This window comes from Dipodomys ordii, unplaced genomic scaffold, assembly GCF_000151885.1.
Source record: "Dipodomys ordii isolate 6190 unplaced genomic scaffold, Dord_2.0 Scaffold10, whole genome shotgun sequence".
Lineage (NCBI taxonomy): Eukaryota > Metazoa > Chordata > Mammalia > Rodentia > Heteromyidae > Dipodomys > Dipodomys ordii.
In genome coordinates, this window is record NW_012267226.1 from 10,898,628 (window position 1) to 10,915,256 (window position 16,629).

The window sequence follows — 16,629 nt, forward strand, 5'->3', positions numbered from 1 at the left end:
TTTGTCCTCTGCTCTTTGTTGGCCTGATTGATGGATTTTGTTGTTGTTCAAGATCCTAGAAGCGCTGGTACAAAATCTTGGCCAATTCTGGTCACAGCAATCTGCTAAAAGGGGAACAGCTCCAGTTCCAGCTGCCTGGTGAATGTGGTTTATTTGATCGATCTGGAGCCTCTTTCCCAGTCTGTTCCTTGGTTAGAATGATCATTACCTCAGTTTATCACAAAGGCTAAGAGAATGATGCTAACTGAAATGATAACGCTAAATAAAATAAGGGGGGATAAATGAAACGCAAACTGTTGCTTTGGACTCTTCAATCCTGGGACTGATCCGACTAGCCTCCAAAATCCTGCCCCTACAGAACCTGGGAACAGGCACTAAGGTATAGATACCGCCCCCCCCCTCCCCGCCTCCCGCGCAATCTCCATGGCGATAGCCAGGAAAGGAGAAGCGGCTCCACGCAGCACAGCAACCCGGCAACCCGCCCTCAGGCTACCTTGACCAATGGTCCCCTGGGTTAAGGAGGAAAGGGTGATTGACACTGAGGTAGGGGAGTGGCGAAGCACCATTATCCAATGGAAATCGAGTCTAGTCCCAGGACGCACAAGCGCCGACCAATCGGAGGGTATAACGGAGGATGGCGTACCCACCGACTGTACTCGGCGTGGCCTAGAGCCGCGGCAAACATAAACTAATAAGGAGGAAGTTGGACATTGAAAGAGATATGCTGATTGGAGAATCTGAAATAGCTTGAATAAAAGCCCACTTGTGATTCGTCGTAAGTACACGGAAGCCCGTGTGGGTTGGAGCAGGCCAGACTCAGGTGTGAGTAGGGGCCGAGGTAACTTGGGGAGCCAGGAGGAGAGGGGTGGGGAGGGGCGGAAGCGACGGCCCCTGAACGCTCATGGAGATCGCAAAAGGGGAGCCTCGGGTTGCGGGGCCTGCAAAGAAGGAGGGAGTTGAATTTCAGGCACGACCCCAGAACGTGCTGGCGGCTGATACCTAACAGGGTGCCCAGAAGGAAGGGCTGTTGTGTTTCTGGCCCTTGAGAAAGTAAAATGTCTGCGCCAGATTCAAATGCCTGTTGTCTGACACTTTAACCCATGTCCAACTTCTAAAAGGAGAGTGAGTGTCCCAGGGAGACGGGCTGCGTCTGCTGTCACCCCTTGGAACGTGCAGCAGGCCGGGAGAGGAGCTCAGGTCCTGTTGCTAGGTGTCTCTGGGCCTCAGTACTGAGCTGTGCTGGGTGATGGAGACAGGAGGCCCAGGCCCTGTTCCTTACTACTAATAAAACCAAGAGGTTTTCTCACATTTTCACATTTAGATTACAGGGAAGTGTTTAACGTAGAAACACAAACGTGTGACACTCCCCTCACCCCGGTTTTTGGATGTTTGTTTTTGTTTTTTTTTTGTAGGATTGAAAGGAGCTAGAAAGGAAATTGAGAAGGATTTCTGCAGAAGGGCAAATGTCTCCTGTAACCTGTTGTTTTTGTTTTCAAGGGCTTTTGAGTTCGAGTGAAGATCAGGAAATGGCTGAGGTTTTACCCACTACCAGCACCACTTAAGCCACGGTATCCCCTTCTCCGAGTCTACATTTGTTCTGGGCAGTAAGTAAAGTCATCTTAGTATTCTTTGTGAGCCTGTTTGTGAACGGCGTGTTTAATCCCATAAACTTTGGTTGAGGTGTCAATCTTCTCAGTTTGTGCTTTTCTCAATTTTCTCTGAAACTTTTAGCAGGAAGAATGCAAGTCATTTTTGACATTGAACACAGAGGGAGAAAATCAACCCTATAGTTGTTAGCTAGTAAACTGTGCATTCAAATTTAGCGTATTCTTTCCTGAGTTAGGGTACTTCTTTAAATGGACTTACTCTTGAAATGAAGTCGGCGAAACCATCAGTTTTCAAAGGTTCTCAATCTTTCAAAACACTTTTTTGTGTTGTTGTTTAAATCATACCCAATTCAAATAATTTAGCTATTCCATAGGGTACATAATCACAAGTATTTTCTCACAGTAAACTAAAAAAGTAAAAATGATTAAGCATTTCTTCTACAGCAGCATTCTATACTATAACCAGCATCTCTTTGTCATGCTTAGTAAGAAAATGTGTGTTTAGGTTATAAAGTGAAGGGCTTCATTATTAGAAGAGCTTGGGTCTATTTAATCATAAAGCCCTACCACCTATACAGATCAATGTCTCTGTAGTTTTTAAGCTTCTATAGGGGGATTGAGAACAATGTTTTCTTTTTTTCTTTCTTTTTTTTTTTTGTCGGTTGTGGGGCTTGAACTCTGGGCATGGGCGCTGTCCCTCAGCTCTTCAGCTCAAGGCAAGCGCTCTACCACTTGAGCTACAGCGCCACTTCCGGTTTTCTAGTGGTTTATTGGAGATAAGTGTCTCACAGACTTTCCTGCCCAGGCTGGCTTTGAACCATGTTCCTCAGATCTCAGCCTCCTGAGTAGCTAGGATTACAGGTGTGAGCCACCAGCACCCTGCTGAGAGCAATGTTTTCTTAATCAGCTTCAATACCATTGCCCTGTATCCTAGGTATTCAATTGGTTTAGGTTTTACAGGTTATGTGTGTGATACCCAAAACTACACCAAAGTATCCTTAAATCATTTTCTTGAACTTGGCACTGATGACTCACACCTATAATCCTGACTATTTGGTAGGCTTTGAATGGGAGGATCACACTTTGAAGCCAGTCCTGACAACGACCCCCTTTCAATGTGCAGCTGTTGATTGCACCTGTCACCCTCAACTCCACCGGGGAATGAGCTTGGGAGGATCATCGTTCTAGGCCAGCATGAGCAGACAACTCGGTGAGACTGTCTCCACAGTGGGAAGCTAGATAATGGTGGGAACTAGATGAGGTAGTAGTGGGACTATTATCCAATAGCAGAAAGCCTAAAATGGACAGACTACAATACCTATGCCACTAGGCAGAAAGTGACAAGCGTAGTCGGGGGCATGGCTCAGTGGTTGAGTGTCTCCCTAACAAGTTTGAGGCCTTGAGTTCAGTGCTATGACCAAAAGAAATAGAAAAGTAATTTTTTTTCCCAGAAGGACCAGTACTGTCAGCTCAGCTAACCAAACTGGAAACCTTTGTCCACTTCCTCTCTTCTGCAGTTCAGACTCTTACCATTCCCTGTCTGGAAGACTACCATAGTCTAAATGGTGACCTCTGGTCTCTGATCCCAGTATGTATGTGTGCCCTGTCATCACATACCTCTTTACAAATGAATAATTATCCCAAATCCTTAAAAATAAGAGACCATTATTGGGTAGTAGGACAAATATCAATACCCCCATAAACCAGATTAGTGAATGTTAGCATACTAGCCATCTGCTTAACTTTTGTCTGTTTATCATTCTGAGGATCAGACCAAGACCTCACAATGGTCGACAAGCAGTCTACCATTGACCTACTATTCCAGCCAATGCTTTTTATTGTGAAGAACTGAAAATATCAAAGATTCTGTTCAGATCCCTTCTTTTCTCTTTGCTGGCCCCATTCGGCTCCCCTCTTCTCAGAAGTACTCCTGAAATTATCCTATCATCCCTGCACATATTTTTATACTTTTGCTGTATATGTCTATCATCATAAACAATATATGTTATGTAAATTTTTTTCCTTTTTAAAATATAAGTATACTGTGGGTTTCATTTTTGCAGCATTTATGTTCATGTGTGTATGTCCTCAAATGAAGAATTGCCCTGCATCCTGTACAACCTTTGCATGTCCCACAGAATATTTATTTATAATTCTCCTAGACCCTAACTCCACTTTGTGTATTAACATAATGGTACTCTTTGGGGCACAATTTAATATGGTGAAATTTCCAGGAATGTAACTCAACTGAGGAATGTAAATGAAAGAGAAATTATACAAATTTGTGGTTTGGAACTTTAACAAGAGTTATTCGTTACTCTAGAAAAATCATAGACGTGAAGGCAGGCAGCACAGCTCGTGGTATTTGAGTTGCCAATACAACACACCTGCGGAGTCTGCCTTTGTAGCTTCTGTGCTCGGTGGTGATGCTAAGTTTAGGTGCAAGCATCTGACTACCGTACTTCATTATGTATTCTAGCCCAGTCAGCCCGAACATTCACATATTTAAACATATGCCATTTCATTATGAATTATTTCCGTTTAAAACTGGCTTCTGTATATGGTACAAAGTAGAGGTCGAGTTTTTATTATTTTCCGGTTGGGTAATCGTTCTTGCTGTCACCCGTCTGTGACATTCTTTACCCCCCGACTCAGCCAGCGCCTCCCTGTGCCAGATCCTCACAAATGCACGGCTCGCTCTCTCTCCCTCTTCTCACCCTGGCTCTCGGACCATGTGTCTTTGTACCACTCTCACACTGTTTTAATTACCTTGGTTTTATAATATGTCTGCAGCAGTTGGTAACAAGAAGGGCAGGTTGCCATCCTAGTTCTCAAAATTGTTTCAGCTATTCTTGGGTCTTTACTCTTCCGTATGAATTTAGGATTTGTTTTCAAGTTCCACAAGAAATTATTTTTAGGCTTTGGTTAGAATGCACTGAATTGATAGATTAAGAAAAATCAAGATCTTTTTACTTAACTACCTCATCTAGGAACATGGATTATCTATTTTTCTACTCAGGGTTGCTTTAGTTCTCTATCCAGGTACTTAAAAAGAAAAGACCTTGAAGTTTTATAATGTTGGCTATAAGACTCTTAGAAATCATTTGTTTATTCATATTTATGTGTATATATACAAACAATTATATATGTATACATACACACATCTCCTTGCTCTGAAAGTTTCAGATACTCAAAAGTTTAGAAGCTGGGTGCTGGTGGCTCACACCTGTAATCCTAGTTGCTCAGGAGGTTGAGAGTCCATGAGACTCTTTATCTCCAATGAACCACCAAAAAGCCAGAAGTGGAACTGTGGCTCAGACGGTGGTGGTGGCTGTCCCCTCAGCTCAAGCCCCACAACTGACAAAAAAAAAAAAAAAGTTTAGGAAACTATATAACCAACATCCACTCACATGTTGTCTAGCTTTCACAGCTAATGAACCACCAGTCATATTTCATAGTCCCTCATCCTCTCCCCAAATAATATGAAATACCCAGAATTATAATTTTTGTTGTTTTCTTTGTGTGTGTGTGTGTTATAGTCTTCAGTTCCATTTGTGTGTGTGTGTGTTTGTGTGTGTGTGTGTGTGTGTGTGTGTGTGTGTACGCTGGTACTGGGGCTTGAATTCAGGGCCCGTGTGCTGTTCTTTAGCTTTTTTGCTCAAGGCTGGAGCTCTACCACTTAAGCCACAGCTCTACTTCAGGCTTTTTGGTGGTTGATTGCAGGTAAGAGTCTTAAGGGCTTTCCTGCCTAGGCTGGCTTCAAAGCTTGGATCCTTAAGTCTGAGGATTCTCCTGAGGATTATAGGTATGAGCCACCAGCACCTGGCTGACACAATGCTTAAAAATATTTTTTTTTCATTGAAAAAAATAATTCCTTAATATCAAATATCCAGATACTGTTCAGATTTTCCTAGTCATCTTAAAAGGAGTTTTTATAGTTAGTTTGAATCAGGACCCAAATAGTACATGTATTGCATTTGGTCGATACATTTCTTAAGATTACTACTAAAACAAAGTTTTAGTCAAGTATAATACACATAAAACAAAGTGTATAAATTCTAAAGGCATAGCTAGATACAGCTGACCCAAATAAAGCCAGATGAAGAAACAGTTTGACAGTACCCCAGAACGCTCTCCAGTGAAGGTATAATACAAGGAAAACATAATCTTGCTTCTAGCCCCCCCCAAATTAGTTTGACCTATTTTTGAACATTGTTCAGGGCATGCAGTGTGAACTTTTTTGATTTTGTTTAAGATAAGATTTCACTCTAAAGACTAGGCTGACCTTGAACTTATAATTCTCTTCTTTCAGCCTCTCCTGGTGGCTTGTGCCACCATACCTGGCTTAGTGTAACTTATGCCCGTATCTTTTAACTTGGTATTTGTAAAATTATCCAGATTATTGGGTATAGTTGTAGTTAGTTTATTTTCATTGCTTTATAATAGTGCATTGTATGAGTGAATAGATTGTTGTACTTTATTCTATTGGTAAATATGTGGATTGTTTCTACTTGGGGCTGCAGTGACCTTTTTGTACATGTCTTGTCTGTGTGTGTGTGAAAATACCATACAGAAGGGTTACTGTACATGTCTTTTGGTGAACTTATGTACACATTTGTGTTGGGAATACATCTAGAAATAGGAGAATAATATTCCATTTACTGTACATTTTTGCTAATACTTCACTATCATTATTTTCCTTTTTGCTTTGCTGGTGGATATATAGAGGGTACTACATTTTGGTTTTCACTTGTAATTTATCTGATGACTAATGAAATTTAGCTCCTTTTCATATACTGGCCATTCAGATATTCTCTTTGTTAAGTACTCTTTATTTTTTATTTGATGGATCTCTTAGTAAATAAGTATATTAAATCACTAAATTTGTGGGCTTATTTATTGTAGAGTTATATCAATTTTGGCCTTACATTTTTTGTTGTTGGTGGTGGTGGGCCTGGACCTTGTCCGTCAGCTCTTCAGCTTAAGGCTAGCACTCTACCATTTGAGCCGTGGCGCCACTTCTGGTTTTCTGGTGGTTTATTAGAGATAAAAGTCTCACAGGCTTTTCTGCCTGGGCTGGCTTTGAACCACGATCCTCAGATCTCAGCCTCCTGAGTAGCTAGGATTATAGGTATGAGCCACTGGCACCTGGCCAGTTTTCATCTCTTTTAAATTCACTATGAGAATCTTTGAATAATCATGTGTGATCTGTTTGCATTTACTATGATTGTTGTATTTGTGCTTATATTTACAGTCTTCTGTATTTTTATTTTCCTGGCTTTGTTTACCCACCATCACCCCTCTTGTTTCTTTTCTTACTTTTTTCATTCTACTCATGTGAATGTTATTTTATTTCTGTTGTATGGCATTTATATTCATCATCATCATTATTATTATTGGTATTACTTGAGGTTTGAACTCAGGGCTTTGCACTTGCTAGGCAGGTACTCTACCACTAAGCTACACCTCTGGCCTTAAAAAAGTGCAAAGAGCACTGATTACTTTTGAGATAGGATCCCTTTTCCTGCCGAAGAATGAGCCTGACAAGAAACAACCCACCTATTTAGGCTTCCTATTATAGCTACAATGAAAGGCACATACTGCCATGTTCAGCTTCTTTTGAATGGAGTTTTTTTTGTTGTTGTTGTTATTGTTGTTTTTGCCTGGACCAGCCTGGAACCACAACTCTTCTGATCTCAGCCCCTCAAGAAGCTAGCCTTGTAGATGTGAGCCCCTGGTGCCTGGCTTCCTCTATATAGATATAGATATCCTATAACATGTATACTTCGTTTAATAAAACCTACAGGTTATCACTAACAGTTACTCTAATTTCCCCAGGAGGAGGAAATTAGAGTCAGTCTGCTTTAACTTTGAACTGCTTCCCATCTTGCATGTAATACTGAGTAATATTTTAGTCCTTCCTTTTTTTTTTTTTTGTGATGGTCCTGGGGCTTGAACTCAGGGCCTGGGTACTGTCTCTGAGCTTTTGTGCGCAAAGGTTAGTGGTCTACCACTTGAGCTACAGCTCCACTCCAGCTCCATTTACGGACTAGCTTCGAACCATGATGCTCAGATCTCAGCTTCCTGAGTAGCTACAATTATAGACGTGAGTCACCAGCACCTGGCTTTTTACTGAAGGTCACTGTGTGTTTACTGTTGTATAAAGACTTTCATTGCCCAGCAAATTGACCAGAAGTTACAATCATCTTTCTCCCTTTTTTTTTTTTTTTTTGGTTGGTCATGGGGCTTGAACTCTGGGCCTGGACGCTGTCCTGGAGCTCTTCAGCTCAGGATTAGTACTCTACCACTTGAGCCACAGCATCATTTCCGGTTTTCTGGTGGTTAATTGGAGATAAGAGTCTCTCAGACTTTCCTGCCTGGGCTGGATTTGAACCACGATCCTCAGACCTCAGCCTCCTGTGTAGCTAGGCTTACAGGCTTGAGCCATTTGTGCCCAGGACTACAGTCATCTTTCTAAACCTTCGTGTGACCACACTTGATTCTTGCAAGCTTATTCTTCTTGTTTATAATCTCTGTGCTAAGAACTAACAATACCAGAATGAGAAATCCAACGTTTCTGCTTTCCTGAGGTTGGTTGAAGGGACAGAAACTAAACTAGTAAGTGAATGAATAAAAGGTAGCTCAGTGGTAGCACTTGCATAGCATTCATGAGGCCCTGGATTCAATCCCCAGCACTGGGAAGGAAAAACAAAATGAGTTAGCTACCACTGGTGAAGAGTGCTCTGGAAGAAAGAGAGTGATGGAGAGGAACTTTTGAAGGTTACCTGTGGGCAGTGGGAGAAGATGTGAGGAAATGAATTTCTTCTCTGAGGATTGGAAACATGATGAGAGATTGCTCGTGCAGGTGGCTGGGGATTAAGGCTTGAATTTAGGCAGAAGACACAACATACTAATACACAGAGGGAAAATGCCTGACATGTAAAGATACTGAGACGAGCCCATGAGGCTTTAACAAGGGGAGAGTGCTCCCCCAATGAGGCTATAGAAACGGCTGGGAAGGTGGGCGCTAATGGCTCATGTCTGTAATCCTAGCTACTCAAGAGGCTGAGATCTGAGGATCATGATTCAAAGTCAGCCTGGGCAGGAAAGTCCCTGAGACTCTTAGCTCCAATTAACCACCAGAAAACCAGAAGTAGAGCTGTGGCTCAAAGCTCAGGGACAGTGCCCAGGCCCAAGTTCAAACCCCATGACAATCAAAAAGAAAAGGAAAAGGAAACTGGCAGGAGCCAGGCCACCCCTAACTCAGCCTAGCATGCACTTGTGGCACTGACCCCTTTCCAGGAGTGCCCAGTTCTAACAATACTTTTCTTGTCAAATTGTGGTCTCAAGAACAGTGAGAAGCTAAGTGCTGGTGGCTCACACCTGTAAGCCTAGCTACTCAGGAGGCTGAGATCTGAGGATTGCGGTTCAAAGCCAGCCTGGGCAGGAAAGTCTGTGCGACTCTGATTGCCAATAAACCACCAGAAAACCAGAAGTGATGCTGTGGCTCAAGTGGTAAAGCACTAGGCTTGAGCTGAAGAGCTGAGGGACAGCACCCAGGCCCAGAGTTCAAGCCCCATGACTGACCAAATAAAGAAAGAAAGAAAGAACAGTGAGAAACCCCAGGTACTGGTGGCTCACGCCTGTAATCCTAGCTCCTCAAGGGGTGAGATATGAGGGTCACAGTTCAAAGCCATCCCAGGCAGCAAAGTCTTGAGTCTCTTTTTCTCCAATGAACCACCAAAAAGTCAGAAGCGGTGCTGTGGCTCAAGTGGTAGAGTGCCATCCTTGAGTGGAAAATTTAAGAGACAGAGCCCAAGCCCTGAATCCAAGCCCCATCTTGTACACACAGAGAGAGAGAGAGAGAGAGAGAAGAGAATTTCATGAGATAAAGAGAAGAAAAGTCATGAGATAGAAGATTAAGCCACACTCCTTTGAAGTTATATAGCACATACCTCCTCTGTTAATCATAGTCTAAAACCATGATCAAATGAGATAGGTCTGTGAAGTACTTAGCACATAGTAAATGTTCACAACTATTGACGGCTCCTCTTCTCTTAAGGGCCGGAAGTTTCCTCCCTTTTGTGACTAAGAACTGGACAGCAGAGTGGAGATTTCTGCCTGGTGAGTCAAAGTTTATACCATGGATTTCACCAAAGCTTCAACTTCTATTTGGCCTTGGAGCTCCCAGGCCCTGGTACCTTCTAATGGTCCTGGCCAGGGTTTTGTAATGAGGTTCAGCCTTCTTTCACGGGTTGGGGGAAGAAACTCCAGCTCAGAGTGCAAACTTGGAAGATGTGTGCAGAGCTGGGAGCAATCTCAGTCAAAGAAAGGCTTTGGGTTCTACATCTCTAACTTCTACTCAGGGACTCAACCTCCAGAAAACGGAAGACCTGGAGACTTGTAGCGACATCCAGTCATCACATCCCATATTGAGTTCAGGCTTTCTGTGTTTGTCAGAACACCAGGAGCAGGTGCAGTCAGGCCCAGCCACGGCGTGGGCTGGTGCCACCCCTCCCTCCCATCCCCGATGGCTGGCACAGTGCTGGGAGTGGGTGCCGGCGTGTTCATCCTAGCCTTGCTCTGGGTGCTGGTGCTGCTGCTGTGTGCGCTGTTATCCAGAGCCTCCGGGATAGCTAGGTAAGGCATTCTTTCCAGTTGGGAGTCCTAGGTAAAAGCAATTAGAGGCAAAATCGCTGATGCTCATTAAACATTTAGAATTCAGAAGATCATTTTTGTAATTACTGGCAGTTTGAACGAGTTGCATTTTAACCTCTTATCATAAGCACTAACTGTGTTATTTATGCTGTGAGGCAGAGGTGGGAGGAGAAGGGAAGTATATTTTTCAGCTCTTACTGTGGAGGAGATGGCGGAGAGACAAGAGATGACAAGAAAATCTGCTTTCGCTGCCTATTGAATTTCTCAGGGGGATGCACATGGGAGTTTTTCTTAATTGTTGTGATTTATGCCATGTTGCTTGGTCCGGTCTCTTAGGGCTCTAGGCGTAGGCCCAGGCAAAGTTAAGAAGCATTTGGTGAGTTGAACTGTCCCTCCATACCAGGCACTTGACTTTAAGGTCATAAACAGACCCCCAAACACTCCACAGTTGTACTATGAAGAGGACTTGTCAGTAAAGAGCGGAGAGTTACAAATTTGCTAATTTTTTCTGACCAAAAAGCAGCCAAAGTGGATATGAATAGAGTTGCCTTGATTTTGTTGCTGTTGTTGTTTTTTCCTTGAACATGACTTTAGGCAGAAGCACAGATGAAAACTCTGAGTTCTCATTATTAGGAGTTTGGAGTAACAGGAACACGCCCAAGACGGTATCTCTAGGAAGAAAGGCCTTGTGTATAACAGGTGTCTGGACATTGTCAGGGGACTGAAACATAGAATGTTGACCCCCAGGGAAGAGCCAGGCCAGGCCCAACTAGTTGGGAGAAATTGTAAGCTGAGTTTTTAATACTTTGTCTCATTGCCCCAGGTTCTCCATCATTTTTGTCTTCCTTGGTGCTCTGGTCATCACATCAGTTCTATTGCTTTTCCCCCGAGCCACTGAACTCCCAGCCCCAGAAGTTGAAATGAAGGTAAAACTATTGGTTTCATTTGCCTCCTAATACAAACCTTCATCCTTCTCTGCCACCTGATACGTTAGCACAGCACTGTTGAAACATGTGTAGGGGAGCTCAGAGATAATTTTATATTTTATTTTATTGTTGGTAATGGGGCTTGAAATCTGGGCTTGGGCGCTGTCCCTGAGCTCTTCAGCTCAAGGCTAGTGCTCTGCCACTTTGAGCCACAGAGCCACTTCTGGTTTTCTGGTGGTTTGGAGACTTCGCTGCCCGGGCTGGCTTTGAACTGCTATCTTCAGATCTGAGCCTCCTGAGTAACTAGGATTACAGGTGTGAGCCACTGGCACCCAGCTTATTTTTTTATTTTTATTATTTATTGTACAGGTGATAAACAGGGGGATTATGGCTACATATGTATGGTATGTGCATATCTTATTGAACAATTACCCCTCCTTCCTCATTTTCTCCCGCTTTCAGAGGGAATTTTAAATCCCCAAGATCTTCTGGCCCCACTTGCAATACACAGTCTGAGTTGGTCTTGTCTTCAACTTAAACTTCATGACAGTGTTGAAAGACTACCTCTTATTATGAGGACCAAGCAAGGGAAACTCAGTGAGGAATGGATAGGCACAGGCCTGCATTCCTATCCTGGTAGCCTCAGCTCAAAACCTCAGATTAGAGGCCAAAATTTATGTGCTCTCAGGTACTGAGCCATGTGGCTTTCTCCCTGTGGTAGACTTTTTCTACTTGTGATGTGGAGAGAAGTATCTCCACAGAGAAGAGCAGTGGGGAGCGAGCAGCATTACTATGAGAAGCAGAAGGTAAAGATGCAGTTGAACTCACTAGTAATGATTCCTCTGGTCCTCATTCCTGGGACCACATCTGCCAGCTGACACCTCTGAAACTAGATTTTGTGTGTGTGTGCGCGCGCGCCCATGCGTGTACACACACGTGTGTGCATGCACATGTTGGTACTATAGCTGGAATTTTCAGGGCCTTGTACTCAAGGCATTTTTTGCTCAGGGTTGGCACTTTACTACTTGAGCTGTATCTCTTCTTCCTGCTTTTTTACTGTTTAGTTGGAGATCATCTCTCAGATTTGTCTGTGTGGACTGGTTTCAAACCTCTATCCTCAGATCTGTCTCCAGAGTAGCTAGGATTACAATTATGAGTCATCAATGCCCAGCTTGAAAAGAGATCTCTGGGGCTGGGAAGGTGGCTCAGTGGTAGAGCGCTTGCCTTGCATGCATGAGGCCCTGGGTTCGATTCCTCAGCACCACATAAGCAGAAAAAAGCCAGAAGTGGCACTGTGGCTCAAGTGGTAGGGTGCTAGCCTTGAGCTGAAGAACTGAGGGACAGCGCCCAGGCCCAGAGTTCAAGTCCCACGACCGACAAAAAAAAAAAAAAAAAAGTAGCTCTTTGTCATCGTGTCCTTCTCTGGAGATGCCACTCATGCCTTACCATGATTGCTGTCACAACCATAGGATTTTGATCATTTGCCTTTGGCCATTATTCCGTCTAGTAGCCTTCTCCCTTTCAACCTCCACTTTTTTCCCCCCACTTTTTAATTGCTGTTGTGGTGCGCAGAAGGGTTACAGTTATGTAAGTTAGGTAGAGTACATTCCTTTTTGGTCAGTGTCACTTCTTTTGTCGCTCTCTCCCAGTTTTTCCCTCCTGTCCCCACCCATAAGCTGTATAGTTCATTTTCAACATAGTGTCTGGTGAGTACCACTGCTGTTTGTTCACCCTGTGTCTTCCACTTCTGTGTCTACTTTGATTTTTAAGTGGTAGTGATAATAAAGGGTTGATAAAGTTATATAGTGATGATAAAAGATTACTGCTGTGCCAGGTCATGTGCTAGACATGTGTGCATTACCTCATTTAAACTTCAGGACAGCTCTAAGTAGTGTATGAACCCATTTTTATATGTGAGGATACGGAAGCTGTAAGAGATTAAGCTAATTTGCTCAAGATCATACACAGGAAGAGATACAGCAAGGACTTGACCTGAGATCTGTCTTTAAAATCCACATTGCTGGTGCCTCAACTGAGTATCAGGGTGAGTCTACAGAACTTTTGCTTTATTCATTTGGTAGATAGATTATTTGATAGATAACAGCCCACAAATTTAAGACCTTTTGAACTAAAATGGACACACACTTCCCACTCTACCTAGAACTAACCATGGCAAAAGGAAGGAAATTAATTCAGAAAACTTGAAGGAAACCTAGACTTACCTTACAAATTCATGAAATCACTTCCATAGGTGCCTGCTTTTTTGTTCACATTTGACACCCACTGTGAACGTATGGGTCCCATGTATAGAGTTAAGGGTGAGTGCCCACCCTGATACTCTTTGAAGGGGCAAGAATGATGGAGGCTGGAGATTTCTAGATTACTGCAGGTGTGACTCCTGGAAGAAGGCATGGAGCAAAAGCCCTGTTTCACCATCAGTCCGTTTCTGTCATAGGAGTTTCAGACTCAGGAGAGAATGGTGTTTAAGCAAAATCTGTTTGTCAGCATGGCCAGCAGAATTGGAGTTCTCATTTTCAGGATTTGAGAGCTGGCCCCTGCAGCAGTCTGGCTCAATACTGTATCAATAATACATGGGCTGGGCTTTCTGCACCCAAGGCCTGCTAATTGGCTAATTAAAAAGTGAAACAGTCGAACGAGCAAACATGTAGCCCACTAGAGACTTGTTCAGTACCAGAGCCAAGGTCAAAGTTATGTTAAAGTTGTTTTATCAAACTGACCTTTATTGTAAGTTGACTGTTGGGGTAATCTCTGGAGCAGATGGGGTGTCTGCAGCTGCCTCCTTTTTGGCGTCTTTGGATTTCACCGATCATTTGAGTCCCTGGATTTGACAGATACTTTTTGTATCGACACTGTATTTTTCTAATGCTGCTATAATGCATGACTGCAAATGTAGTGGCTCCCACACAAACTTACTACCTTATAGTTCTGTAAGTTATAAAGTCCCTCATCGATCTCACTGGCCTAAATCCCAGGGGTCGGCATGGCTGCATTCCTTGCTGGTGGCTCTAGAGGAGACCCATTTCCTCACCTTCTCCAGCTGTCCAGGATGCCCTCGGTCCTTGGCCTGCAGCCTCCCTCCTTCATCGTCAAAGTCGGCACCTAACATCTCTTGGATACTGACCCTCTTTTCTGCCTCTCTTAAAGAGCACTTTTGTGATTACACTGGGTAATCCAGGCTAATGTCCCTATGTAAAGTCAGCTGATTAGCAACCTTAAGTCTCCTTTGCCATGTGATTTAACATACTTTCTAGGGATTAAGTTGTGGACATCTGTGGGCCATTATTCTATCAGAGTTAGTTAAGTATTTTGGATTCTCTCTTACATATGTGGGTTTTCAAGGCTTCTGTGAAGTTACTCGAGGTTTTTTTGCTGCTCCATTAGGTCTATATATTAAATTGTTTTTACCTGCCCAATGTTGAGTACCACTATTAGGCTCTGTGAGGAATAGATTTCTGGCAGTAAACAGCCTACAAATGGGAAGAACCCACTTAACACCAGTTACAGCTTTCTGTCAGTGAAGACTAACAGAACTATGGTATCAGTTTTGACTGGTTACCAGGCAGTCAGCTACATGATTTGGGACAAGCTACTTGTGCTATTCACATTGTAGTATCTCGGGCAAGTTTCCATTTTCCCTCTCCCTTCGTATGCTGGGTAACGAACATTAGGGTTCAGAACTCTTTCGATGAAAGCTTTGAAGAAACACATTCTTGTTTTGAAAATGAACCTTTCTGAATGGTAGTGGCTTGATGATTCTTGTTTTTTTTTTGGTTGGTCACAGGGCTTGAACTCTGGGGCTTGAACTCAGCTCTTCAACTCAAGGCCAGTGCTCTGCCACTTGAGCCACAGCGCCACTTCTGGTTTTCTGGTGGTTTATTGAAGAGTCTCATGCCCTTTCCCGCCTGGGCTGGCTTTGAACCATGACTCTCAGATCTCAGACTCCTGAGTAGTTAGGATTACAGGCGTGAGCCACTGGTGCCCAGCCTGGCTTGATGATTTTTAAGGTTTGGTCTTAGATACATAGAAATGTGTTGGGGTAGGGGGGTGCAGGGGTTGGGAAGGTGACTCAGTGGTAGAGTGCTTGCCTAGCATTCATGAAGCCCTGGGTTCGATTCCTTAGTACCACATAAACAGAAGAAGCCAGGAGTGACACTGTGGCTCAAGTAGTAGAGTGCTAGTCTTGAGGAAAAGAAGCTTAGGGACAGTGCCCAGGCTCTGAGTTCAAGCCCCATGACTGGCCAGGAAAAAAAAAATGTGTGTGTGTGCGTGTGTGCATGTATGTGTGTGTGTGTGCGTGTGTGTGTGCATGTGCATGCACATTTGCACGTTGGTATTAGGTCTTGAAATCAGAGCCTGGGCACTGTCCCTTATCTTTTTCACTCAAAGCTGGTGCTGTACCACAGCTCCATTTCAGGCTTTTTGGAGGTTAATTGGGGATAAAAGTCTTACTTTCCCATCCAGCTGGCTTTAAACCATGATCAATCTCAGCCTTCTAAGTAGTTCGTGAACCACTGGGACCCAGCTTGCAACCTGTTATATTTTAGTGTCATTAAAATCCTCTATAATGAAAATTGTTGTTTGGGGGTCTTTTTGGTGCCTATCCTGGAGCTTGGACTCAGATCCTAGGCACCGACCCTGAGCTTTTGTGCTCAAGGCTAGCACTCTACTACTTGAACCATAGCTCCATTGCCAGCTTCTTTTGGTAGTTAATTGGAGATAAAAAGTCTTTCCTGACTTCCAGCTGTGCTCCTCAGATCTCAGCCTACTGAGTAGCTAGGAACAACTGGCAATGATGAAAATGCTAACACAAATAATTCATTCTAGGATAAAGCCTAGTTTCTTCTAACTCTTTCAGATAACTGATTTCAGAACAGAAAGTCCTCCAAAACATTTATGTATCTTCTAAATTGAGCCATTTGTTCCTGTACCTTATTCATCCTTTTTTTTTTTAACCTTCTGTCTCCAACTTGGGGATTTAGAAAAAGACTCTTTTACTCATATATATATATATACACAAAGGGTACCCAAGGCAAGATGCTACGGAAAGATACACATATGATCAAATATATTTTATCATCACAGATTAGGTGTGCTCATCATAGATTTCAGATTAGCACAGGCAGGTTGCTGGAGTGGCTGTGATTTCATTTGAGGCTTGCTTTCTTCCTCTAGATTGTGGATACCTTTTTCATCGGCCGCTATGTGCTGCTTACTCTGCTCAGTGTCATCTTTCTTGGAGGCCTCTCCTTGGTTCTAACCCACCATGTGCTGGAGCCAATCTATGCCAAACCACTGCGGTCCTGATGATCATTTCTGAGGAAACCAAGACTCTTCTCCTGTCCTTCTTTTTGATGTCATCCTGAGGAAAAAGGGGCAGTTTTCACATCTTCTGACCAGAGGAATATCCACTTACCACT

The 16,629-nt window shown here is 43.3% G+C and overlaps 1 protein-coding gene across 4 annotated transcripts; it reads left to right on the forward strand.

Moving 5' to 3' along the window:
- The first annotated feature begins 677 nt into the window (after window positions 1-677).
- Window positions 678-16,629, forward strand: Tmem218 (transmembrane protein 218). Of its 4 annotated transcripts, XM_013009716.1 has the most exons (6): window positions 686-820; window positions 1,498-1,604; window positions 9,670-9,731; window positions 10,068-10,247; window positions 11,089-11,191; window positions 16,385-16,629. In XM_013009716.1, exons 4-6 carry the CDS (start codon window positions 10,138-10,140, stop codon window positions 16,514-16,516), a joined length of 345 nt encoding a protein of 114 aa, XP_012865170.1. In that variant the 5' UTR covers window positions 686-820; window positions 1,498-1,604; window positions 9,670-9,731; window positions 10,068-10,137; the 3' UTR covers window positions 16,517-16,629. The 4 variants fall into 4 exon arrangements, with proteins under 4 accessions (XP_012865169.1, XP_012865170.1, XP_012865167.1 ...); XM_013009715.1 differs by lacking the exon at window positions 9,670-9,731 and having other exon boundaries at window positions 678-775; XM_013009713.1 differs by lacking the exon at window positions 9,670-9,731 and having other exon boundaries at window positions 687-820.

What these genes read in the sequence shown, in the direction of transcription:
- Tmem218 (XM_013009715.1), top strand. Translation starts at nt 10,138, where the DNA reads ATGGCTGGCACAGTGCTGGGAGTGGGTGCCGGCGTGTTCATCCTAGCC. An exon ending in AGAGCCTCCGGGATAGCTAG is followed by an intron (nt 10,248 to 11,088) that starts GTAAGGCATTCT and finishes TCATTGCCCCAG; the next exon opens with GTTCTCCATCATTTTTGTCT. An exon ending in CCCCAGAAGTTGAAATGAAG is followed by an intron (nt 11,192 to 16,384) that starts GTAAAACTATTG and finishes TTCTTCCTCTAG; the next exon opens with ATTGTGGATACCTTTTTCAT.